At 37.6% G+C, this 27,554-nt stretch overlaps 1 protein-coding gene across 1 annotated transcript in view; it reads right to left on the reverse strand.

Moving 5' to 3' along the window:
• Positions 1–27,554, reverse strand: part of ARHGAP20 (Rho GTPase activating protein 20) — a 156,049-nt gene that overhangs the window by 63,695 nt on the left and 64,800 nt on the right. Inside the window, exons 3-5 of the mRNA XM_044669017.1 lie at positions 15,925–16,089; positions 3,408–3,557; positions 687–728 (exon numbers count right to left, since the gene is read on the reverse strand). Of these exons, the coding sequence (XP_044524952.1) occupies positions 687–728; positions 3,408–3,557; positions 15,925–16,089 (357 nt within the window). The remainder of the gene's footprint in view (positions 1–686; positions 729–3,407; positions 3,558–15,924; positions 16,090–27,554) is intronic.

The raw sequence follows: 27,554 nt of genomic DNA on the forward strand, positions 1-27,554 counted from the left end.
AGCGGTAAGGGCTAGGTAATGGGGGTTTAGTGACTTGCCCAGGATCACACGGCTAGGAAATATCTGAGGCCAGATTTGAACTTAGGACCTCCCAATCTCTAGGTCTGGCTCTCAATCCACTAAGCTACCCAGTTGCCCCATAATGAATGAATTCTTAGGTATCACTTTCTGGAGATAATGGCCATGTCTATGACAAATCAATATTCTAAAGCAAGCAGGGAGAACATTTTAGATTGTAAACTCCTTGAGAGTAGGGATAATGATGATTTAATTTGATTTTGATGGGACAAAATAAAGGGCCAGGTTTTTGTGGGAAATCATTACATTTTATCTGAGGATAATGTTTCATATCAAAGAGAATGTGGCAAACATTTAAATTCATTGGTGGGCAACAAGGAGAAAGAGATCTTGGCCACTGGTTTCTCTCTAAAAAGTCAGCATTCTCCCAAGAAAGCTAATGCATGTTTGTAGGTATGTAAAATGAGATTACATTATTATTCTTAGTAGCAATAGTCAGAGGATAATGTAGATAATAGCTTCCAGGATAGATAGTCATGATCTAATCATTTCCACCAAAGAAAAAGATAATTGGTTTAAGGTAATCTTTGGGAAAAAAATTTTATTCTATTATTACCAGTTAAGAAAATGAAGCTTCACATCAAAATCAAGATACTGTGTTAAAATACCTCTGGAGAAGAGATAGCCACTTGTCCTTTTGTTCTGGAGAACTGTAGTCACAGAAAATGGAAACAAAAGTTAAGTGAAATCAAATGTTCCTTTTTTTACATATCTCTAATCCCTAGTCTATTGGAAAACATCTCCAAGTCAGTAAATGACACACAAGTGAATATAAATAAGTTAGAATATCACCAATTCTAGTGTCCAGAGAGAGGAATTCTTACTGTGGGACTTCCTGATGAGTGAAATTGCCTTATAAAAATAACCTAGACTTGGCTCTAAATTTGATCGCTTATTTGTATAGACATAATTTTATCATTGATGGTAAAAGCTTTTCTGCTAACAGCCTATATTCAAGTATATAGTGATAAATGGTGATCTCGAGCTAAGACTTCTTCTGTTGAGCTGTTCTGATAGAGGAAAGAATTAAAATTTAGTGCCTACAAATCTGATTTTGCATCATGTAGCATGTGCCAAAGTTTCCAGCTTGAAAATGAACCATGACTCTTAGGACATCCTAACTATAACATGAGACATGAAAACATGCTTTGAAAAACTCTAAAGTCATATACATACGTAAGCTCTGATTATCGTTAGTCTAACATTTTGAGTAATTTAAAGCCCATTGGATAGTGTTCAAGACAGACATCTTTTACTGTCTTTTGTTCCAAAGTGAATGACATTACAGTATACTAATAGATTTAGAATTTAGATGAAATGTTTGCTTAGAAAACTCAAATAGTAATTGAGAAAAAAATCCCGACTTTCTTTTGTTGTTTAATACGTTGACAACTTCAATTGTACTTATTAACCCCATCCAATTCACTCTTTATTTCCTAGAATCTTTAAAACTTTGAGTCCACATACTCTCACAATTGTCTCATTGTTAATAACAGCATGCTAGCACCTAAATTATTATTGCATAATAATCTCTATGTTAGGCCTTGCTATGTTAAGGACAGAAATGTAGATAAAAGAATCTGATAAATGTTCAACTCTTCACGGTCATACCAATACTACATTGGCCCTTTCAATCGGTTATTCGTGTTTACAGAGAAATCACTTAGAGGAACTGGAAACTCTTGTCATTTTTTCCTCTTCCAGGAAAAAAAAACTTTTTAATAAACATTTATAATTTGTTTGTAGCAGTGTTGCTTAGTGAGTTTTCTTCTAAATAATTCCTTTGCACTGACTGACTGCCATAGAGCTCTGTCTTTTTTACCTTTAAATATACACTTTCCCTGTCTCATAATTCTTTATAGTTTTTTTATATCATTGCTTTTTCCTCAACCAAAGATTTTCTAGGTTTAAATTGTAGAATGAATGTAGCTTCTAGATCATCTTAGTTTTTTTTTTTTATTAGGCAACATTTCTATCATAAAATGTCAGATTCACAAATTTCTTTACTTGAAATCTCATTGGGACTGGCAGTCAATAAAAATTACTCTTTTTATATAGTTTAAAATTTTTTTCTCAGTATTCATTTATATTCCCTGACATCCTGTCAATAAATACTTTGACCTATTGGGTCAGGACCAAAGCCTTGGTGCAACCCCACACCCTTGAAAAAGATGACAGAATTTCCTAGAAGCCCTGTTTTGTCAATTCTTCAAGCATGTTCATGAAAAATTTACATGGGAAAACATAAGCCGTTATCAGTGGTTTCAGAAACCTAATAGAGTTTTTTAATCATAATATATGTACATATATATACATATATAATTAATATAGACTTAAGCTAAAACTATAATCCAAAGCCATCGGAGTCTTACATGGAAATCAAATAGGATACTATTTGTTGGTTTACATTTTACTCTTTCCTATGAAATGTGAAAGAATTCTAGGTATAGAATATTCTACCAAATGCAGAAATCTTTCCTAAATATCTCTAACAAATGGTTATTGGGCTTCCATGTGCTGATTTCCAGTGATGGAACTTTAACTCACAAATACCCTACTTTCTTCTTGCTCCTTGCTTTCTATATATGGTACTGTACCCTAGCTCATTCTGAAGATTTCCCCAGGTACCCATTTAGATATCCCACTGGCCAGTGCTCTTTACTTGTGGCCATCCTCTGGAGACCAATAGAGGGAAAAAGGCACAAAATTGTGGAATATTAGAAGTTAGAAGAGATCTTAAGGGTCCACTCAGTCAAAATCTTTGCTGAGATATAAATCCCATCTGTAAAAGCCTGGCTAAGTGGTCATACTTCTAGTGCCTACTATGGACAAAAGGCACTATTCTTGACATAAAGGAAAAGAGGTGGCATATTATGCATTATTTATTTATATAAATATAAATATTATATATTTGTTATATATATATGTATGTAATATATATATACATATATTACATAGTATAGCAGAAAGAGCACTGCCACTGTAGTCAAAGGACCCAGGTTCAAAACCCACGTCTGCTGCTTGCTGCTTATGTGAACTTGTACATGTCACTTAATAACTTAATAAGAGACTTGCTATCTCCCCATTGGTAGCTCACTCCACTTTCAGGTTGTGCTATTTGTTAGGAAGTTATTTTTTTACACTATAGCCAAAATTTACTCTCCCACATAATCTATCCTAATTTTGTTTTCTGAAACCAAATAGAGCAAGTATTACTTCTCTGCTCTATGAATACTCTGTGAATGCTATATCTGGCCAATGAAAATTAGGTCTCTAAAGGAAAAGGAATAGAAATACCACAATAATATGGGTCACATTTCAGTTCCTACCTGAAAGTGGCAACGAAGTTCACAGTGGGCCATCCTAAAACAAATGACTTCATGGTATTGGTATTCCCTTCACCCACTTCATCCACACAGCTTGCTGTCCACATATCACTTAATTTAATTTTATTTTTTATCTTAAGATTGTTGTTATACCTAGAAACACAAAAACAAGCATACTCAATTTAAGTGTTTTGTTAATCCCTGGGCAAGAGTTTGGATAATATAGGACAGATCAGGTAAGTAGGACATTTCCTGGTACAGGTGGGATCTTTTGATCTATTGAGGTTGGGACCCTTACCAGCACTGACTTTAGGCACATCAGGAGGTACCCGAGTCTATATGGTGGGAATTCAGTTTTTATATATTCTCAAGGGTATCTTTCCTTACGTGTGGACCCTGGGAACAGTGGTCAAAAGTAGCTGGGATACATTCCTTATCTGTATTTTCCCCCTCTGCCTGAGTATTTTGGATTGATACTACCCCCTTTTCCCCAATGGTTCCAACCTTCTTCCAGGGTTTATTTCTTATTATTCCTATTTATGTTCTCTACATTCTAGCCAAACTAAACTGCCAGTTATTGCTCAATCACATCCTACAATCTTCTTCCTCTAAGCATTCATGCAAGCTGTCTCTTGTGTCTGAAACACATTTCCTCCATCATTTCTTACTCCTGAAATCCTTCTCTTCCATTATGGGCCCAAAAGGGTGCTGGCTCTTTCATATAACCTTCCTGGATCTCTCTTCCTTGCCCAATACCCTTGCTAAAGCAAATGATGCTTCTCTTCAAATATTCCTAAAACTATTGTATCTCTCTTTTGACCTTTCACATTCTATCTTGTATCACTTCTTTATTTAATTAACTAATATAAGACATAACAACAACCCAAGACCACAAACTCCCTGAGGCAAATGGAACTAAAAAAACTCCAAAACATTTATCAAATGCCTACAATATGCAAGGCACTATGCTAGGAATTAGGGATTTTAAAAAATGACAAAGCATATCTTTTTAAATTGAATTGAAACATCACGTCTCAGTTTCTCTCTTTGGAAGTCAGTTCTCAATGATCATTCCCTGTGTCTCAGTGCCAACAACAATGTAGGCCTACTCAATAAATATTGGCTGAACTCAATTACTCATGAAAGACAAAGCATAAATAGCAGAAATTCAAAGATAACTGAAAAATTCCAATCTTAACTAATAGATTTAGCCTCCTTTTTCATTTGATCCCTTTACCAAAATAGCCAACAAGTAGTAGCTAGACCTTTGTACCTGTCTGACCTTAACTTCCCCTAAGAAGCCTGTGTGTTAAAGAGCAGTGAATTGTCAAAAGGCACATAACTAAAGAGAAGGGCTGAGGAATAAGCCCTGGCACAATAAAAAAGAGCTAACTGTATACACAGCAGGGAGGTGGTAGGCATTTCTTCAAGCTAATCTACTCTCACGGTTGAATAGAAAGAAAAACTCTAAGAACAAATATTAGTAGTTTAGACAATAAGCATCCTATATGAACGAAATAGCCTTTTACTTTAATAATCATGATAACAATAGCTAACATTTGGCTAGTGCCTACTATGTGTCAGGCACTGTGCTAAGTGCTTTATAGATATTACCTCATTTGATCTTACAAAGCATGGCATTCCTGAGGATCTCTGGGTATTAAGCACAATTAAAAAAAACTTGCCATTTAAAAAAATTCATTACTCTCTCTCTCTCTTTTTTATCCCTATAGAGACATACTGCAAAATACAGCCATGTCCTTATTATATGGTTTTGGAATGTGCTTTCACCCTATGTAAGTTTTCGTCAGTGATTAATAGAATTATCACAAGGCTCCATCCTGGGTCCTTCCCAAATCTTTCACCTCTCTGTCCTCTTTGCTGGCTGAGATTACGATCACATCACCTTCTCTGTGGTTCTGGGTAACACTGAAAACTCAACCCAACCCAAACCAAATGAATTGGGTTCAAGCCAAAGGCCAGATGGATCACATCTGGCTAAGCCATAAATTGACACACTTACCATTTGCCTCTTGAGACCTAAGGAAAGATCCAGTTTAATCCACAAATTAAATGGCTTTTTGTGATAGTTTCAACATAATCCCCCAAAGACTTTTGATCTCAAAACCACCATGGTTGTCATCATTTGGCCTAATTGGCAGTTTTAAAGCTCATGAGGGACCTGAGACAAAATAAGTGGGACAAGGTAAAGGATAAAGAGAAAGCCCAATGAGACCAAAGGCATTTCACATTTCAAATATCCCTGTGATTCTTCTGCTTTGAGACATTTATAAGGTAATGTTCTTCAATGGGATACATTAAACGAGTAGGATTATTCAAGCATTATACTTCAGAAATAAATGGGATGCAAAAGTTATCCTCCTCCGAGATTCTCTCAGGTATTCTGAACAAAAATGCAACTAGATGCCTTCTTTGTTGTGGGAAAGGGAGGGAGGGAGAGGAAACTTTTCCGCCTGGGAATTTTGGTGTAACCATAAACAATAAGTTGATTAAGAAAAAAATGCAAATAGAAAATGCCCTGTGATATAATGTGTCTTCTCCCCCTGTTTTATTTTTACATTTCCCATGAATGACTTTTCTTTAGATTTTTCATTAAGTAGGCTGAATAATCAAGTAAAATCTTGACATGCTGGAGCCATAAAACCTAAAGTACTTGGCTTTCCTGGATTGAATCCCTTTCTCTGTTAATGTCATCATGACCCTCAGAGTTATCCAGGGTGCAAAGTATGCTCTACTTCTTGCTTGTCCTTCTAATCATTTAACAAATCCTGCCAATTTAATCACCATAAGGAAGAAACAGTATCACAGAATTTTAGAGGTGAATCATACCTGAGAAATCACCTGGTCTAGCACTGTTCATACTTTACAGATAATTAAAGTGAGGCCCAGGCAGATTCAATTATTATTATTAATTATTATTTATTTTTCAAGGCCAAACATACATTGAGTGACAGTGCTTCTCCGTGGTTCTGGGTAACACTGAAAATTCAACCCAACCCAAACCAAATGAATTGGGTTCAAGCCAAAGGCCAGATGGATCACATCTGGCTAAGCCATAAATTGACACACTTACCATTTGCCTCTTGAGACCTAAGGAAAGATCCAGTTTAATCCACAAATTAAATGGCTTTTCATGATAGAGTCCTGACTCTAAGGCAAGTGCTTTGATTGTTTCACTAGTGTCTTCCACCATGCTTTTTATATCAATTTCTCCTTTCCATTCCCATTGCCATTACCCTTGTTCTTAGCTTTGTTGTCTCTTAACTGAACTCCTGCAACGATTTGCTAATTGGTCTCCAGGCATCCCAGTGTTTCCCTTTTCCCTTCTCCTCCACTTCCCAATCCTATATAGAACAACCAGAGTATTCATCTTAAAAACAATGTTTGGGTCATGCAACATCACTGTTCAGAGCTCTTCAAAGACTCCCCGTTGCCTCCTCTCTTCAATTCAAATTCCATTCATGTCTCTCAGATTCTAACCCCAGACTGTCTTTCCAGGCTTATCTCAAGCTAAAAGTCTTCATAAACCAAATGCTTGAGACAAAACCTAGCCCTATTCTCACCCCAGCTTTTCTGCCTCTAAATCCATGTTGTCGTCTCAGCAAGGAAAGGTTTGCATTCTTATTTCCATCTGTCAAACTATTACCTGTCACTTAAGATCAACCATATGATGCTTATTATATTGGACGGTGTGACTTTGGACAAGTTAATTAATCTCCCTGGGCCTCAGTTTCCATTAAAATGAGGGGGCTAAATTACTACAGTGGAAAGAAGTCCTAGATGATCTAGGCTCCAATTCTGCCTTTGCTTCTTTCTGTGGAATTTTAATTATTTCTCCTCTCCTCCCTGACCCTCCTTGCTCAGCAATTTCTCTCTCTTTTGTGTTTCTATAGTCCTCGATGTGTACATATATGAAACATTTAACAAATTCCAATTTGCATAATGGTAATCCCGGGATATTTCTATTCTGTGCAACAAAGAGGTAAAGCTTCTGGCCCAAGGATGATGCCAGTTCCTCTCAGCACCCTCCCTCAGCACCTAGTACTCCTACATTGTTGGTATTAAGCAAGAGTCCTTGTCAGCCCGATTTACTAGAAGAGAATATGTTAGTCCAAGGCTAATGGTACCTTTCAGTGTATGGCAGAGAAAATGTCTTAATGCTATCTCAGTTAGCAAGAATTTTTAAGACATTAAAAAAAAAATTACACTGGTCCAAATACATTTAATCAGTAACTTTAAAAAATTACCTTTCGCTTCCATTGTTCATTTACTTATCCCCAAACTTAAAGTCTGAAAGCCGTAATGGATCTCTCAGTCATTTAGTGCAAATTAGTATACCTCTACCGTAACAACAAAACTATAAAGAGAGAAAGCATATGCACCAAGCAGCCTTTCAACTTGCTTAATTGCCAACACTCATGTACTTTGATGTGCTGAGTTAAATATTGAGGTCAAGAAGACTAGTAATTGGACATAAATGACAATAAAATGAAATTGCCTTGAGATAAGGCCAAATGAAAAGATTTGGATTCAAAAGACATTCAAATTATGATTCTGCCTATCAATACCTATTACTAATATAAACTTAATTTGGAAAAGTCATTTAACCCCTATTGCTCTCAGTTTCCCCATTTGTGAAGGGTTCCTAGAACAGGCTGATTCTTTCCAGCTCTTAATCTGTGATCTTTACCATAATAATAACCTCCGCAAAAGCAGCAAAGGAAATCTGCTCAATGAAGACAAAAATCTTTGTCCCCAAATTTGATCCCATTCTTTCACTTCCAATCAGCATGATGGGGTGTTCTGTTTCAGTGCATCTTTGATGTTAAGGCAGAATTACCCAGTAGATTGTAGAAGCCTGTAAGGAATTTTTCCTAGATCTATAATAAGATAGCAACATGCCACATAAGGCCACCAAAGAAATGTGCCAATTATCCATATTTTATTATTTTTTGATTTTTTGAACAAAATATAATGGTCTACAAATTATCTTCCAATTTATTTCTGTAATTAGCAACTGTTTGAACTAGGAGGCCAGTGGCAACAAGAGTTTTTATAAGATCTAAATGCAATTCTATTTCCTTCCAGTAAATGCCAATTGGGCAACCTATTTTTAAAAAATAAGTTGCAGATGAATTTTTCCCTAGTAACTTTGATACTGTCTTAGTTAAAACAAGCAATCTAATGATTACTTAAAAAATGTTTTTAACCAGTAGTAGAAAAATTTTTCTATAGTAACTTTAATAGTGCCATTGCCTTAAAAACTCAATTATTACTTTCAAAACTTTTTTTTTTTTAAATAGGTAGGTGGCAGCTGAGTAGCTCAGTGGATTGAGAGCCAGGCTTAGACATGGGAGGTCCCAGGCTCAAATTTGGTCTTAGATACTTCCTAGCTGTGTGACCCTGGGCAAGTCACTTAACCCCATTGCCCAGCCCTTATTCGCTCTTGGTTCCAAATCAGAAGGTAAGAGTTAAAAAAAAAAAAAAAAAAAAAAAAAAAGCAACAGGTAGCAGGAGGTAAGATATGTGGCTTAGTGGTTTGGGAGCCAGGTCTAGAGATGGGAGGTCCTAGGTTCAAATGTGGCCTCAAATACTTCCTAGCTGAGTGACCCTGGACAAGTCACTTAATCCCCATTGCTTGGCCCTTACCATTCTCATACCTTGGAGCCAATACACAGTATTGATTCTAAGATAGAAGGAAGGGGTTTTTAAAAGAACAGCAGATAAACTTTTCTGTAGTAATTTTAATAGCGCCTTAGTTTAAGAAACTTAATTATTCTATTGGAAGGAAAAGCTGGTTTTATTTATATGCCCAGTGAATTCCCAATCTAAACTATTTGATGACAGATCTTTCTAATATAATATAAAATCAAATGATTTTCAATTCCTTCCTTCCACAAACATTTATTGTACTTCCTCTCCCTATACACTAGGAGAGATACAAAGTTTGGATAAGAAAAGGTCCCTGCTTGGCTCTAGTAATGCCATCTAATTTCCTCTCCTTCAGCTCTGGATAGAGTAAAAGAATGTCCAGAAGCTCTAATTTAATATCTTCTTTCCCCATGACCATTTAGGATTGCCTGCATACACAGATTGCTTCAATTCTTTGAATAAAATAACTAGTTGGTAAATTCCAGTAAACCTAGTTAGTGTAGAGCCAAACATAGAAAGGATTTAAAACATTGGCTCCCAAGCAGTGTCTGGAAGTTTAAAAAAAAATTAAAAATAAAAAGGAATTAAAAAAACTAAAGCTATTAATCCCAACAAATTACTTGCCCCCTGTTACAATATAATCCTGGATCTAGAGATATAGGTGGAGATGAAGCAGTATGGGTCTGAAGAAGAACTCAATTAGAACATTGTTTCTAGTAAAGTTCTCTTCACCCAGGAATGTTGTTATGAATGTACTAGACATCTGATGATAACATATCCGTATTGTGTGTGACTTCCTAATGTAGCACATACAAAATATCTACAAGACTGCAGGCATCTGTCAGGCAACTGGTAAGCCATAAAGTTCTAGTTTTTTTGTCCTAATAAGGAAACCTCGATCTTTTAAAGATCACAGATTTCAACCTGGAAGGAAGTCTTAGAGACCATCAAGGACAGTAGGACCTTGTTTTACACAACCAATCCATTCCAAGACCCTTTGCATAGGGTGAAAATTGTGCATAATAGCAAACCTCATTGCTTTTTCTTAGGCTTATCAGACCTACCAGCATTACTACACTTTCTTGTACTTTGGGGCTATTATTAAAAATAATAGTAAATATGAATTTAAATTAAGCATTAAGTTACATATTAAATAATCTTTAAGATGTAAAAAGTAATAATAAATAACGCTAATGAAAGAAAGAGAAGTTTTGCCCTGACATGGACATGACTTGTTACAAATGAGAACTCCAGACAAAGACTGATGAAAGGGCTAATGTTTGACCCAAAACAATGTAAGGATTTACGCTAAAGCTTCTAGGAGGGAGAATGGCATTATTGGGTGAACTGCTGCTAGACTTTATACTCTTGGGGAAATGGGACCGATTTAGTATATAATTAAAATTTTTTATTTTATGTATTTTTCTGCCTTCGTTTTTTCCATTTGGCAGACATATGTATCTGAATTCGCTTGTGTTGGGGTTTGGGTAAAACGTGGTCCTACTGTACAATCCTATTATTGTACAGCTAAGGGGGCTGGAGAGAGAGAGAGACAGAGAGACAGAAAGAGAGAGAGAGAGAGAAAGTGTGATTGATGGTCCAGGGTCACTCATAAAAGGATTAGACAAGATGGTCCCTTCTGGCTTGAAATCACAAGATCCTGATATCTCAAGAGGCTCAGGTTCTAACAAAAGCTCATCAGCTCATGAGTCAGGAAATAATTGACATAATAGTAAAAATAATATTAATAATAATAGTATCCTTTTAATTCTTTCATATATTATCTCATTTAATCCTCACAAGATTTCCATACATTATTATTCCCAGTTTACCTCTGGTGCCTAGGTGATGCAGTGGATAGCATCCTAGATTCAGAGCTAGGAATACCTGAGTTCAAATCTTGATTCAGACATTTACTAGCTCTTTGAATATGGGTAACCTCTCATGGAAAAATGAGTCTATAATGATAATAACACCTACCTACCTCACAGGGTTCTGGTTAGGATCAAAAGAGATAATATGTATAAAGTGCTTTGCAAACCTTAAAGTATAATACAAATGTCAGATATTAACATTATTAATTAAGGTCCAAGGTTATTGGGGCTAAAATTTTAATGAGGTCTCTCATGACTCCAAGAATATATTTCCTCTGATCATTATCTTTCACTTAATAAAAACTTCTGAAATTGCATGAAAAGGGGCATCTAGGTGGCTCAATGGATAGCTCATCTGGATTGGAGTCAGAAGAATATGTGTTTAAATCTGGCCTCTAACACTTCCTATCTGTATGACCCTGGGTAAATGACTTAACCTCAATTGCCTAGCTCTTACCACTTTCTTGCCTTGGAACCAATACTTGTATTGATTCTAAGACAGAAGGGAAGGGCTTTTAAAATAAATTTTAAGTACAATATACCATATTTTAAAAAAAGTTTAAGTAAAAACTGTAATATTCTATTTCATATTGAGAAACTTTTATTCTGCAATTTCACAATTACTCTTGGGGTAAGTGTAGAGAGCTGTAGAGCAGACAACATGACTTATTAATTCTGTGAAAAGGCAAAATGTGAGCATTGCTTCTGAAGTCTCCGAACTCAGCCTGGTTCAGATCTTAAAGGAAAAAAAGGGCACCAATGCAAAATATTAGCTCTGGAGATATGTGAAAAGAGTGCAGTCTTTTCTGTCTGTGCACTCACTACCCAACTCTCTTAAAAACAGCAATTTTTCCTGTGGGGAAAAAAGTTTGGCCTTTACATAAAAAATTAGTCTATGTTACATGAAAACCATTTGGAAAGCAATGATATGAAGGAAAAACAAATGATTACAAGTCTGGTAAACAAATATCTGCTTTCTCTAAGTATTTTGGTAATTACAGAGAGAGAAAAACCAGAAGAGTGAAGATGACATTTTTTCCCTAAGAATTAAAAACGAATATGTTACAATTAGATTGTTTGCTCCTGAAGAACAAGGATTTTGTTCTATTTCCTTTGAATCCTCTTAATGCCCAAAATAGTTGGTACACTTATGCAAATCGCAGCAAATGCTCATTGAATGAATCAGTGAATTAATGAATTGATATTTATTCCTTTATCCTTAGTTATCTGTATATAATGCTATTTTTATTGGCACTTACATTCTTGTCAAATTCCAACTTAAGGAATGCATGCATACTCTACAGTCTCAACTGGACACAATTAAAAACCTCCATGGATAAACTCTTCTCTGCATCTGCACTCCTACTGACATCATAACAACATCTGCATCCACATCTGTAGGCATTCTAATCTTATCCAAACTAAATCCTGCAACATTTGATCTTCTTTTTGGCAGCATCTCAAAGATTATAAGATCACGAGTTTAGAGTTGGAATGGTGCCCTTTGAGGTCATCTAGTCCAACTTCTTCATTTTACAGATGAGGAAATTGAGGCCCAGAATGGCTAAATAACTTGCCCCCCCAGTCAAACAGAGATTCCAGATCCAACACTCATTCCCCTGTGGCATTAGAATGATGCAGATCATCTGGAAAAGGTATATTCACTCTTCACTTCATGTTCCCTCTCATTCATTTACAAGAGACAGAGAAGGAGAAGGAATACCCTCTGTGTCCACAAAAGAGCAGCTAACAAAGTGTTTGTAGGCATAAGGTATACTACGATGCTAAACTTGAGTCGAAAGTTTTTGTGAAATATCATGGCAAAAAATAAGATCTATTGATTAAATATTAATATTGTATTATAAAATATCTCATAAAATTAGTATTTAACCTTTTTTGACTGAAATATGACATGGCAATAAAGAGTAGGAGACCATACATGTTTAAATCATTCAGTTTAAGTCGCAGAAAGCTTTCTTTTTTGCTACAGGACATATACCTTTTCCTGATCTTGGGCACTTTCACTGGACCTATGCCAGGACTTTTTTCTGACTTCTTTACTTATTTCAAGTCTCTAAAAAAAAAATCCCTATTCTTTTCTTTCTCTCCTTTCCTTTCCTCCTTCCTTCCTTCCTTCCCTCTCTCTTTCTTTTTCCCTTACATTCCATTTTAGAATTAATACTCTGAATTGGTTCCAGGGCAAAAGAACCGTGAGGGCTAAGCAGTTGAGGTTAAGTGACTTATCCAGAGCCACATAGCCATGAAGTCTTTGAAGTCACATTTGAACTGAGGACTTCCCATCTCTATGCACTCAGCCACGTCACTGCCCCTAAAGTCTATGGGAAGCCTTTGCCAGTACATCCATAAAGTTAGTACCTTCCCTCCAAGATCACTTTCTATCTATCTATCTATCTATCTATCTATCTATCTATCTATCTATCTATCTATCTATCTATCTATTAAAAACAATCCTTACCTTCTGTCTTAGTATGAGCTCTAAGCCAGAAGAGTGGTAAGTCTAGGCAATTGTGGTTAAATGATTTGCCCAGGGTCATTTAGCTAGGAAGTGTCTGAAGCCATATTTAAACCCTGGTGCTCCTGACTCCAGATCTGCTCTCTATTCACTGTAGTATTTCGTTGCCCCATCTTGTATCTATTTTGTTTGTACATAGTTGTTTGCATGTCATCTCCCCCATTAGACTGTGAATCCTGAATAGCTGGGACTGTCTTTTACCCTTCTTTTTATCCCCAGGGCTTAGCACAGTGTATGGCCCACAGTAGGCATTTAATGCATACTTACTGATGTAATGGTGCCAACATTAAAGAAGGATGAAATTGAATGTCTATGAAATTTTAGAAGAACACAAAGCAGATGTTAGATGATGGAATTATCATCCCCAAAGACCTTTGCAAGCCAAAACAATGGATTATAGCTAATGAAATGAAATCTAATAGGGGGCAATGTAAAATTCTATGCTTTTAGTACAAAAATCCCACTGTACAGGTACAGCATTAGATAAAAAAAAAACATAAGTCTCGCCAGGGTGATAAGGGGATTCAAAAGAATGCTGAAGGTAGTTTCACTGAAGGAACTGAGGTATGCTTAATCTGAAGAAGGCAAGACAAACGGGCAATAAAATAGCTGTTTTAAAATGTTTTTAATATATAATTTGTTATTTACATACTTGTCATACATAATGGGAATTAAGACATTTTCTTGGCATCGGACGGCAGAACTAAAAGGAATAGTTAGAAATTGCAGAAATCCAAATTTTGGCTTTCTGTGAGAATAAGATTTCTAATAAATAACTCAAGCTATTCAGGAGTGGAATGGCCTGCCTGCCTTAGGAAATAGTCAATTTGCTGGCTCTGGGAGTTTGAGGGGATGCTGCATTCCACCTTTTTTTTTTTTAAACCCATACTTTCTCTGTCTTAGAATTGATTGATTCTAAGGCAGAATTGAAGTAAGGGCTAGGCAATTGAGGTTAAGTGATTTGCCCAGGGTCACACAGCTAGAAAGTGCCTCAGACCTCCTTTGAACTCTTGTTGGGGACATAAGGGGTTGAGGAAGAGAATCATTCTTTGGTATGGTTTGTACTGGCTGAACTCTTTTCCAGAACTCTAAGATTTTACAATACTGTGAAATCTCTTAAAGACAAACATTATAAATGAAAAACTTGTACCTTTATCTTTTTTTTTAACACTCTATAATCCTAACACTTTCTCTGAAAGTGCAGAGAGGAGAAAAGTTCCACTGGTTTCTAGGAAAAGGTAAACAGTTCATTTCTAAGATGTCTATTATTAGGTTTGATAGAAGACTGTCTTCCCTCATCCTGCTCCCAAATTGCCTACTAACAGAGAGAGTGCGTGTACTGTTGTTTTATTTGTTTGCAAAGGGAGGGCAGTGGGAAAGAACAAGAAGACTTTCCCCACGTGTAGTCATTTATAATGAGGATTGCTTTACAGAGCTATACTATATCTCCTGAAGGACACTGGCACCATCGCTTCAGTTAATAATAAAAGTGATTTAACTTGGTGTCAGAGGGTGAATAATTGGACATCAAGAATAATTATGTTCACAGTACACTTGTCTGATTCCTTGACAATCCTGATTTAGAGCCATCTCCAGTAACGCCTTTATTGATCACAAATTTCAATTAACATGTAATTTATTTAGGAGGATATTGTATTCAACTTGGAGAGAAAAGGCAAAAGATGGCGTGGTGGTAGAAGTTATAGTCAAGGATTTATTTTAACAATAAATTCCCGGGAAATGTCCTGGGGTCGGTAAAGATGTAGTCCAGTCTCTCACACGTTTATATTATCCACCCACCGACCCATGTTACAATCAAGATTGATGAACAAAGTAATGACCTTGAGGGGACATTCACAGCAAAAGTGAAGAATCCTCAGAGGAAGATTTAATTATGTTCAGTGTAATCCCTTTACTGAAGGGACCTGTCTTTTAGGAGGTTTCCAATGACAATTTTCAGGCATGATGATACTCACAATACTAACATATTTAACACTTTAAGGTTTTATGAGGCTTCATTCTTATACAACCCTGTGAAGTCAAGAGCAAAACCAAAAGTCATCCTAAATTGAAAATTCTTTTGAGGCTTCAGAAGGGACCCTATAGCTTACTTAGTTCAACACCTTCATTTTTCAGATGAGGAAACCAAGGTCCAAGGAGATAAGTGGCCTGTCCAAGGTAACAAAGCAAGTAAGTCGCCAACACCAGCCCCAAACGAATGAATATTTCATTACTTAACTGTACTTAAAAGTGCACACACATAAAAAAGAGAAATATATGAAAACAAGACAAAACAAAACAAAACACCCTTCATAACTGAAAAGATCGGCACTGGCTTAACGAGGGCCAATTAAGGAGACAACCTTCCTTGGGGTCACAATGACCATTAGCTAAGGAAATTCCATGGCATTTTAATAAAGATATTTACTCAGATACTTACTTGATCTTGGCCACAACAAACAAATCATTAAACAGAAAGAGATGTCGTTCCTGACGCTGCAGACCCCTTTTGAGTTCAACACGACCATCGATCAGCAGGGTCCTATTGGAACCCATAAAAGAAGTAAGAAATGTACATGGGTCCAAGTTGGCAGATGGGCTTTCCCTGTAACAAAAGAAACAACATTGCGCTATTTAGTAAAATGGTCCAAGCCAAATACAGTTACCAATATTATCTGAGTATCTCTTGACCCAGGGGCAGCAAGGCAGCTCAGTGGACAGGGTACAGGCTGGAAGACTCCCCTCCCCAAGTTCAAAGCCAGCCTCAGACTCTTAGTTGTGTGACCTGGGCAACTCACTTACCTGTTTCCCAATCTGAACAAATCAACGGGAGAAGAAAATGGCAAACCATTATCTCTGACAAATCCCAAAGTAGAGTCACAAAGAATCAGATTCAACTGATCAACAGCAATAAAAAAATCTCTTGACCCAGTCCTTGAAACATTCCCATAGGTTCCTGTGGCTGTCTACAAAACAGAGGTTGGCTCCCCTCGTAACAAATTCCATACAGGTAATCATTTATTCCTAAGGTAGAATTTCAACTGAATAAACTCCTAACTTACTTCTTACTCTTTGTTCTCCTACAATCCTTATGCCTTTTCTTAAGAGGTGCCACTTGTATTGTGGGTTAGGAGTTTGTGTATTTTTCTGGTGGAGGTGGCAGGGGAATTAGAGTGGCCTGGTGTTACCTGATGATAGAACAAAAATGCTGTGAAGAACATCACGATTGGTGGCTTCCATTACAGGAGCCACTTGAAGAATGGGACTATAAGCTAACACCTTTTATAAGGCATCATCAATCAATAAACATTCATTATTTATCTTTTAGGAACTATGTGCCAGGCCTTATGCTAAATGCTAAGGATACAAAAGGAGGAAAAAGACAACCCCTGCCCTCGAGCTTACAATCTAATGTACTAAGTGACAGAATCTTATAAATCAATCACCCCATTATAGTCGGAATTTTGTAGTCCTTGTTCTGTTATTTGCTATAAAGGGACTCTACCTATACTTGCAAAATGACTCACAGTTTGATTCAATTCGACAAACATTTATTACTAGCTTCCTGTATGTGAGACACTGTGTTGGGTACTGGGGATAGGAAGACAATCCCCACCCTCAAGGGGCTTACTGTTTTAAATCAATGTTTTTAAAAACACAGAGAAAGAAAATACAAAGTAATTTTGTTTTTATATATATGTAAATTAAAATTGTACAAACTAAATACAAAGAATTTTGTGCTACAGAATCAAAGCCCACTGTTACAGTAGGTCTCCATACCGTACAAACTTCAAGCATTAAAAAAAGTTTTAAACCCTTACCTTCTGTCTTAGAATCAAATATCGATTCCAAGGTGGGAAAGCAGTAAGGCTGAGTAAGTAACTTGCCCAGGGTCACACAGTCCAAGCATTAATTTTTAAATATAGACATCAGGAAATATTTGAGCCTTCCACTGAGCCCCTACAGATGATTTTACTCTATAAGACCTAATCATACCATAGGAGTTATAATTTTGGATTATAGTTCTTGAGCTAGAAGGTCACATCTAGTTCAGTGGCCCCATTTTAGAGATGAGGAAACTAAGGCCCAGAGAAGTTGTGATTTGCCCGAGGCTGTGCAGAAAGGAAGTATCAGAGGCAGGCTCTGAACCCAGGTCTTTCGACTCTGATTGATTCTAAGAAAAAAAGGAAGGGTTAAAAGAAAAAGAAAATTCTCTAGTCAACTTTAGGCTACATAGAAGCCTCCAGTGGAGGGCAAGTCCTTCGTATTTATAAGGCACATTTCTTATGCTGTACCACAGCTGTTGTTAAGTCGTGTCACTCTTTGTGACTGCTTTTTGGGGTTTTCTAGGCATACTGAGAATAGTTTGCCATTTCCTTCTCCAACTCATTCCAACTCCAACTCCAACTCAACAACTGAGGAAACTAAGGCAAATTTACCCAGGGTCACACATCTAGTAAGTGTCTGACACCAGATTTGACCTCACAAAGTTGAGCCTTCCCGACTCCAAGCTCAGCACTTTATCCACTATATCACCTAGCTGCCTTTTACTTTGCTGTTGTTATTGGGGTTTTTTGAGCCCTTACTTTCTGTCTTAGTAACAACTCTAAGACAGAGGGGCAAAGGCCAGACAAATAGAGTTGAGTGACTTGCCCCGGGTCACACAGCTAGGAAGTGTAGGAGACCAGATTTTGTTGTGGGAGAAACAATCCCAAGTTTGTAGCAGGGCCTCACCCCAATACTGAGAGATTCAAACTCTGTTCATTCCAGAAGAAAGAAAAGAATTTTATTTGAAGAAGAAGAGGTTTAGGGTGGTATAAAAGCCTAATAGCTGGTGGAATGGTCTGAAGGATAATCAGGCATCCTTGGGGCTGATGGATAAGCCCCGGGGCTAATAGAAAAGCCTCTCTGGGGCAGATGGAATTATATAGCTCGCCAGGACCAGAGTAGCAGCTCCACAGTAGAGTAGTAGCTCCCTGTATCTGCTCTAGAGTGGGAGCTTCCTGGTTCAATGGATCAGGTTTGCCATATTTATTAGGGTCTGGGTGCTGGCCATCTCCCATTCCAGAGAAATCTTCACCTCTCCAGAAAACTCTGGAACATGGGCATCGCCAAATTCAGGTGGAGGTGCATTTTGGTTTGACATCTACATTGTCTTAGGGAATAAGGAATATGCACAGGTATGGGAGATTCTTCTGGAATGCCAGAGTCCCCAGTGCACAGGTCCCTTGTTCCCCATTGACCATCTTGTCATCAGTTGTCAAAGTGGAAGAGCTCTCACTGCCCTTCTGGAATGAGAATATGGCAGGGGTAAGTAAGTACATTGGAGGACCACTATAGGTTAATGTAATGATATCTCACAGTTCTGAATTAAAGTAAATACAGAACAATATGAGTAATTAATAAAACCGATTAGGCACAAAGCTAATGACCAGTATAGAATATTACAGATTCAGTACAGAACGGGTAACTGAGCAATCTGCAATTCATGTTTAACTAATGCTGAAACTACAGGTTTTGCAGTTGATATTTAATCAGCACTAACTGGTGAGAAATATAACATTTCATAGTATGACAGTTTTGTTCCTATTACTACCCATCACTGCCTGCTGTCTTCCTCCATCAATTTGAACACAGGACCTCTTGACTCCAGGGCTGGCGCTCTATCCACTGTACCGCCTAGCTGCCCCTGCGCCTATCTTGTAATTATCCTCAGCATCCATGTTAGTCAAGGAAGAAAGAGCAGGTGCTCTGGTTCTCATTTTAGAGATAAGGAATCAAAGTCTCTAGTCAACTAATAATGCCATAAACAAAATCCATGGTGGGTGCCACCCTGGTACGGGCCCCTGCCACCTCACTCCTGGACTACTGCATTAGTTTGCTGATTGTTTTCCCTGCCTGGTGTTTTTCTCCACTCTAGTTCCTCCTCTACTCAAGTGCCAAAGTGATCTCCACTAAAGTGCTGGCCTGACCATGCTATACCACCCCCATCCCCAATAAACTCCCTATTACTTTCACGATTGACTAGAAAGTCCTTTCTTAGGCTTTTAAACCCTTTCATAACCTGGCATTTATATAGTATCTTAAAGTTTGCAAAGTGCTTTACAAAAACCATTTCACTTGGTTCTCATAACAATTAAAACAATAAACCCTAACCTTCCATTTTAGAATTAATACTGTGTATTGGTTCTAAGACAGAAGAATGGTAAGGGCTGGGCAATGGGGGTCAAGTGACTTGTCCAGGGTCACACAGCTAGGAAGTGTCTGAGGCCAGATTTGAACCTAGGGCCTCCTGTCTCTGGGCTGGCTCTCAATCCCCTGAGCCACCCAGCTGCCCCCTTGCATAACAATTTTAGTAAAAAGGTACTATTATTATCCTCATTTTAGAGATGAGGAAATTGAGGCAAACAGAGGAGGTTAAGTGATTTGCCCAGCCAGAGTCACACAGTCATTACCCTTAGTTGCCTCTTCACAACCTGGTCCCTTCCTACCTCTCTGTTCTTTTTACTAGCTTTCTCATGCCTGGAACACGTTCTTCCCTTCTCATCTTTACTAGCTTCCTTCAAAACACAGCTCAAATGTCACTTTCTGCAAAAGGTCTTTCCCTGTCTCATTCTACTCCTAGCTCCTAAACCCATGCATCTCTCTCTCTCTCTCCTGTGTATATATGTATATATTATGTGTACACACACACACACACACACACACACACACACACAACCGATTAGAATGTAAGGATTTTGAGGAAAGGGCTCATACTTTTGCCTTCCTTTGTATCTGCCAGTACTTAGCACCCAGTAGGCACTTAAAGGTTTGCCGATGATAAAGATAATCAGAATTATACTAATCAACCTAAATCCAATTCTGTATGGGGATATGGATGCTGGCTAACATAAAACAATCTAATGGCATACTGGAATATTTAAAAGCTGCTTTTCTGCAGGATTAATAAAGAGGACACAATTACCTAGAACCCACACCTAACCTGGAAACAACGGCTTCTGTTGAGGCAGGGGACTGGCAGGTTAATCTATAAAGTATAAGAAATCTCTAAAGATATAAATGATTGAAGGGGGACCACCCTAGCAGTTCCTGGCCCAGCCACCATGCTTGCTTTGCATCTTAAAACAAATAAACAAACGCCAAAAGCAGAAACAAAAAGCAAATGAATCTGTACAGATGGCCAAACTGGGGCTAAATTTGAGCTTGGTTTGGGAGAGGGCTGCTCAGCTAGAAAAATCTCCACAGCAGGTGCTGAGAGGATCAGAAGTTGAATCTCCACCAGCCCCAAGATGGCAAATAGCTACCAACAGATTAATTTTCAATATCCATATTTAGCCTCATAAACTTTGACCCTTTTTCCTCTCCATGAGGCAAAGCATGGGATAAGAGAGAGACTCAAGCAGTATAGTTTATTCTACTGCTTGGGCGCCAAAAAAAAATTTGAGAGCTTAAATATATCTGCAGCCCATTATGGTAGTGATTACTCTGAGATGCTGATCCCAATTTTCCTGCAGGGGGGAGATAAGTCCCAAGAGGGTAGAAGGAAATCAGGTTTGGGAAAGGTAGGGTAGGGATGCTCTCAAGCACTTCCCAGAAGCAATGTGTTCACCCCCAACTAGTCTCTGAGGCAACCCTTCCCCTCAAAGGTACTCTTCTGTAGTTGTAGGATGACCAAACAGACCTAGCTTGTGGGGAGTTCCTGTGGGACTGTGGTTAGGGACTATGGGTAAGGGGATGTAAAGGAGAGGAAGGGGTTAGTTAGAATTTTTTTTTTTTTTTTTTTGCCCAGTCCCCTCAGTTTAATTAGGGTCCATGCTCAGGAGCCTCCGCAGGCAGCAATCTGGGAGCTCTTTTGTTATTATTCAGAGCAGGGGCTCTTAACCATTTTTTGTGTCATGAATCCTTCAGGCAGTCTAGTGAAGCCTATGGACTTCTCAGAATAATGAAATGGGTACAACTAGCTGGTGAAATGGAGAGAGACCTGGCTCTGGAATCAGGAAGATGAATTCAAATCTGTTTTACACTTACTATTTGGGTGAACCAGTGCAAGTCATTTAACCTTATTTGACTCAATTTCCTTATCTAGAAAAAGAGCTGGAGAAGAAATTGCTAAACTACTCCAGTATTTTTGCAAAGGAAACCCCAGATGAGGTCACGAGGAGTCAAACACAGCTAAACAACAACAAAAGGCATGGAGTAAAATACATAGGATTACCCAAAGGAAACCAGTTATATTGAAATACTTTTATCAATATTAAAAAATGAAAAGTTCATAGGTTCCAAGCTAAGTAGCCCCAAGTTAGAGCCACATGCTAGAAAAGAAGGATTTTAAGTGGCTTTTAGTCAATTAATAAATGTTTATTAAGTTCCTACTATGTGTCAGATGATGTACTAAGAGCTGAGTATACCAAAAAAAAAAAAAAAAAAAAAAAAAAAAAAAAGACAGGACAGTTCTTGCTCTCAAGGAGCTCATGGAGAGACAACACATAAACAACTACATTGTTATTCAGTCATCTGTCTCTGTCTCTTGTCTCTTTTTCTGTCTCTCTTATTCTAGTCAGTTGAAGAATTCTGTGGATTCTACCCCTACCTCTGTGGTCTGCATGTCAACCACATAAAAGACTACTTCCTTAACCTGTTTCTCAAAGCCCCCCCACAACCTGGCTCCAAGTCATGTCTGACTCTTCATGACTCTAACTGGGGAAGTCTCATCGATGTGCAGATCTATGGCACAGTCAGAGAGCCTCTACTATCCTTTACAGTCTTTCATAAAATGACTCTTTAATAGAAGCACTTTTTCTTGACTTAAAGAGAATTAGCCTTTGAAATATCACCCCGTTCATTTTGTTCATGACTTGCAATGCTATCATTGTAGGGTAAGTTTCCAGATATGGAAATTCCATTCCCTCCTCAGGGTCACACACTTAATTTAGGGTGAATTTTAAACCTGTCTAAGACACTTACTAGTTGTGTGACCCTATGCAAGTCACTTAATCTTTCTGCACTCAGTTTATAAAATGAGTGGGTTGAACACAACAACCCAAGGTATGATGGAGTTCTTCGTCTATGATCTGATGATCCTGTATGCCAAAGGCAGGGACCTTAGCCTTGGACTTGTACTCCAAGGTTTCCCCTTTTTACCTACTTTAACAGGCTACTTCTCACCATCATCACTTGTTAACCTAGTTTTTGTTAAGCAGTCCCATAGATGTGCAGACAAAGGCAAGGACAATAAATTACTTGGTGCTCTTCAGGACTTTCCAGAATGATGGTACATTGGCCATTAATTACAATGCTAAAAAGCTTCTTATCAACTTGCAGTCATTTCCAGATAACAGATCTCCTTTAACTTACAAGGTTGGGGTTGTTCACTTAAGTAAAGAAGAAACCTCATTAGAGGCTCATTGTAATCTCTTCCTTTTCTATTGCTGCCAAATAGTAGCCTTCAATTGACATCTTTCCTTCCTTCCCACCAGCTCACTTCTCAACCTTTGGCAATCTGGCTTCTGTCATATCATTACCACTTGACTTAAAATTTCTCCAAATCTCACTGATAATCACCTGGGTGAGATGAAAAGAGCAATGGAGTCAGATGATCTGTGTTCAAATACTTACTCCTTAGGAATGTGACCTTGGACAAGTTATTTAATCCATGTGACTCAGTTGCCTTATTTATAAAATTAGAGAGTTGGACCAAAGTATCCTCAAAAACTCCCTTTTACCTCTTTTAAACATCAGATCTCTTTTTTAGATCTCTAGCAAGTGAAACTATTGACCAGCCCCCTGCTTCCAGGAAATTTCTTCCTTTGATTTCCAGGATATTTTCTAACCTCTGCTCCAACTCCTCCTGGTTCTTCTTCCTTCTCCCACTCCCTCCAAGGCCCACTTCTCCAAAAGGCTCTATTTTTTGCCTTTTTTCTTTTACCTTTTTTTTTTTTCTGTGAGTGGTTCATTTGTTCCCATGGCTTTAATTTAAACTTCTATGTGAAGGACTCCCAGATTTCTATCTACAACCCAGATTTCTCTGGAGCTACAAGCTTTTCTAATTGCCTGATAGAGAGCTCCAAGTGGACTATCTCAATTAAACTTGTTTCCTCCCTATCTCACCCATCCCCTCAAAGGCTTAACTTCCTTGTCTTCCTTTTTTTTCACCATTGATACAAAACCTGGAAATTATCTTTGATACTTCTGTCTGTCTCTGTCCTTCTCTTCTAATCATTTGAAGAAATCTTTTGATTCTACCCAAGCGATCTCGTCTGTGTCCTCTGCTTTCCATCCTCATTTGCCACCATCCTAGTTCAGGTTCTTATAAATTTATTCCTGTAATATTGAAACTAGCTTCCATTTTGATCGCTATACCTCCCATCTTTCCTCTTCTCAATCTTTCCCTTTGCTGCTTGGGTAATCTTTAAATCACACTGAGCCCCCAAACCTCCATGGTCTCCATGCCAACCAAATAAAAGATTAACTCTTTAACCTATTTCTCAAAGCTCTTCACAATCTGAATCTGGTCCCAAGCAACCTTTTCAGCCTTATCTTACCTAACTCCTAGACTAGCCTTGGCAAACCTTTTAGAGATTGCATGGGCAAATTGCGCCTTCATACCACCTGTGAGCCCCCTCCATTAGCCCAGAGAATAGAGATCAATCACACTGATCTGCTGGACAGATGGGTGGGGCATGTAAAAAATGTCCTCAGGCGAAATGGAGAGGGAGAATGGAGCAGCCCCCTCCAGCCCCCTCAGGCACCTGTGCCATGCCTTCCCCAACATGATCCAAGTCAAACAAAAACAAGAAACCCTGCAAACACACCAATATCAGCCACAGTGGTCTACTTCAGAGGTTCCCAAACGTTTTTGGCCTACCGCCCCCTTTCCAGAAAAAAAATATTACGTAGCGCCCCTGGAAATTAATTTTTTTTATTTTAATAGCAATTAATAGGAAAGATAAATGCACCTGTGGCCATCACCGCCCCCCTGGATCGCTGCAGCACCCACCAGGGGGTGGTGGCGTCCACTTTGGGAATCACTAGTCTACTTGATGCACCCCCAAAATGTCTTGAATTTTATCTTTCCTTCATTAATGATGAATCTTTAACTTGGAAAGCCTTTCCTAACTTCTCCAATCCCACCATTCATAGGGGTGTTTAGACTTGCCCAGGGTCACACAACTAGCAAGTGTCTGAAGTTGGATTTGATCTCAATTCTTTCTGACTTGGAATCCATTAGGACTATGCCACCTCTCCAAGTCCCTTCCCTCCCTTTTGAAATCTTATCCATTGATTAAGATGCAATCGAAATACTTTCTTAAAGCAGCCTTCTCTCTGATCCCTTAGCTACAAGTAATCCCTTCTTTTTTTGTATCTCTTATCACAATTTTAGCTTTTGTTCTTATGCTTTGTCTTCCTTTGCAGTTATCTATGTGTATATATCTTTTTCATGAAATGGGCCATTGACATGTCTTCTATATATTTCCCAAAGTGTCTTATACATAGCATGCCCCTAATAAAATATTCATTGAATGAAAATCAGAATAAAGTAAAAAACAAGTCAGATGCAAAAATGGCTAAAAGTACTGTTTAGCTCCTACATCATTATTTAATTTCAAGAGAATTTTCCAAAGGAGAAAGAAAACAACCTTTGCATCCTGATTCCTAATACCTCCCTACATATGGTAAAGACCTAATAAATGCTATATGATAATGATAGTAGCCTGAGTTAAGTTTAAATGGCATTTCCTTTCTAAAGCTTTATTTTCATATGTCTATATAGGAAATCTATTCTAATCTAAGGAAAGTATTAGATTTATACTTTTCTTGCTTGATAGCAGGTCAGAGTCAGCGACCTTTCCTAACCCCAACCCCCTTTTCTTTTTAAAAACAATGTTTTCAGGGCAGCTTGATTGCTCAGTGGGTGGAGAGCCAGATCTTGAGACACTGAGGTCCTGAGTTCTAATCGGACTTCAGGCACATCCTAACTGTGTGACAATGGGCAAGTCACTTAACCCACATTGTCTTGCCCTTAGCATTCTTTTGCTTTAGAATCAATACATAGTGCAATACAGAAGGTAAGGGTTTTAAAAATAAAAACATTGTTTTTACATTTGTATCTTGTACTTGAAACTTGGCAAAGTACATATCTCTATACATTATTTCAATAGAGCCTTACCATCCAGTGAGATATGTAGGTCAAATATTGGTTTAAATGAAGCAACTGGAACTGAATATAAATCTGTGAGCCATTTTTTTCAACACTAATTTATCAAATGACATGCTTTCATAGAATTTCATGCCACAATTAACAGCAACAAAAACAATAAACATTTTTAAATTCATGTGCTGTCTAGTGCAGGGAAGGGGGTTGGTTGCCTTATTTTAAGTGACTGATTAGTCAATCAGATAAATTAATTACTTAAATTAATTAAAAATTAAGTGCTTAGAGTATGTTCTTGTGAAGTGACCAGTAAAGGGCTGGCGGGAGAGGGGGAGGGATCACAAAGTATTCATTTTTGTAGCCTCCCCCCCTACCAAATATTTAATATAGGGTGTCCCAAAAAGTCTTAGTGTGGTTGGGGGTTCAATAGTAGCTTGAGTTTTACAAAGTGCTTCCCTTCTTCCCTTGAAACAACACTAGTGCAAATATCACATACATTTTGCAGAGAGGGAAACTGAGCTTCAGAGGGATGAAGTCACTACTCCATAATCACTCAGCTGCCAAGTGGCAGGGCTCCAAGTATAACAGGGAATACCTTTACAGCTCTTCTCAGAGGAAGCTAAGAATGAGTTAAAAAGAAGAAAACATCCATGCTGCACTCAGAGTAAAAAATAAACATTTCAGCACTCACATAGTTTTAAAAAACTTTCATCCAAGGAGACACAAACACACAAACAACCTTTGTTTTTTTTTTTTTTTTTTTGCCTACAGCCCTAATCAGGGTTTCCTAGTAAAAAAAGATTTCCCAATTATGTGTGTCTCAAAATGTTTATTTTTATTCTGAGTGCAATGTAGATGTGTTTATTTTGGTTTATTAGAATATAGAAATCAGAGAAAAAAGATTATAACCTTCTAACTTAGCATCTTAATATCACATGATTTAAGAAACCCCAAGTTATAATTAACAGAGACTTAAAATGATGTTCCAGATACAAGCAGATTGAGAATTAACCTTGCCCCACTTTATATTGAATTTTAAATGAAATATTCTATTTTAATTCTGTTAAAAAAGCAAGGTCAATTTTATTTGGTTAGTGGGGTGGGGGGAGAACAGGAAGTAGAGTTTTAGGATCCTCACACTTTTTAAATTAAATCTAAATAAGAAAAGGCAGCAAGGTGGCTCAGTGGATAGAGAGCCAGCCCTAGAGACAGGAAAACCTGAGTTCAGATGTGATCTTAGATACTTTTTAGCTGCATGACCTGGGAAAGCAACTTAACTCCAATTGTCTAGCCCTTACTGCCCTTCTGTCTTAGAACTGATACCGAGTATTGATTCTAAAATGGAAGGTAAGGGTTTAAAAAAAATTTAAAAGAGACTAGTTCTCAAGGGATTGGTCCACAGAAAGCAAGTATCTTCACTGGACTTCGTGATCTCAAAGATCCCTTTCAGTTCTAAATCTATGATCTTATGATGTGTTTATGCAGCGTCTCCAAGGTTCTTAGTGCAGTTTTGAGCTTTAATAGTTTAAAAAAAAAAAAGCAACAACAACTATACTGAGACTTTTAGAAACCCTGTACTTGTTGGTTTATTGATTGAAATATCCTCAAGAACCAGTCGAATTTATAATTCCATCAAAATGATGGAATTATAACATTGCAGAGCTAGAAAGTAAATTAAAGAAAATACTGAATCAGTGGACATTTAGAAGAGTCCATTACAACAAAGGAATTCCCACTATTCGTGGAAAGACTTACATGAAAATTAGGAAGAGTGAAATGAGCGGAACCAAGAGAACATTATATATAGCAACAGAAATATTGTTTGACACATAACTTATGTCCACCTCCAGACGAAGAATGGATAAACAGAAATAAGACAGACATAGTTTTACATATATATATATATATATATATAT

This window comes from Gracilinanus agilis, chromosome 3, assembly GCF_016433145.1.
Source record: "Gracilinanus agilis isolate LMUSP501 chromosome 3, AgileGrace, whole genome shotgun sequence".
NCBI classification, from domain to species: Eukaryota; Metazoa; Chordata; class Mammalia; order Didelphimorphia; family Didelphidae; genus Gracilinanus; species Gracilinanus agilis.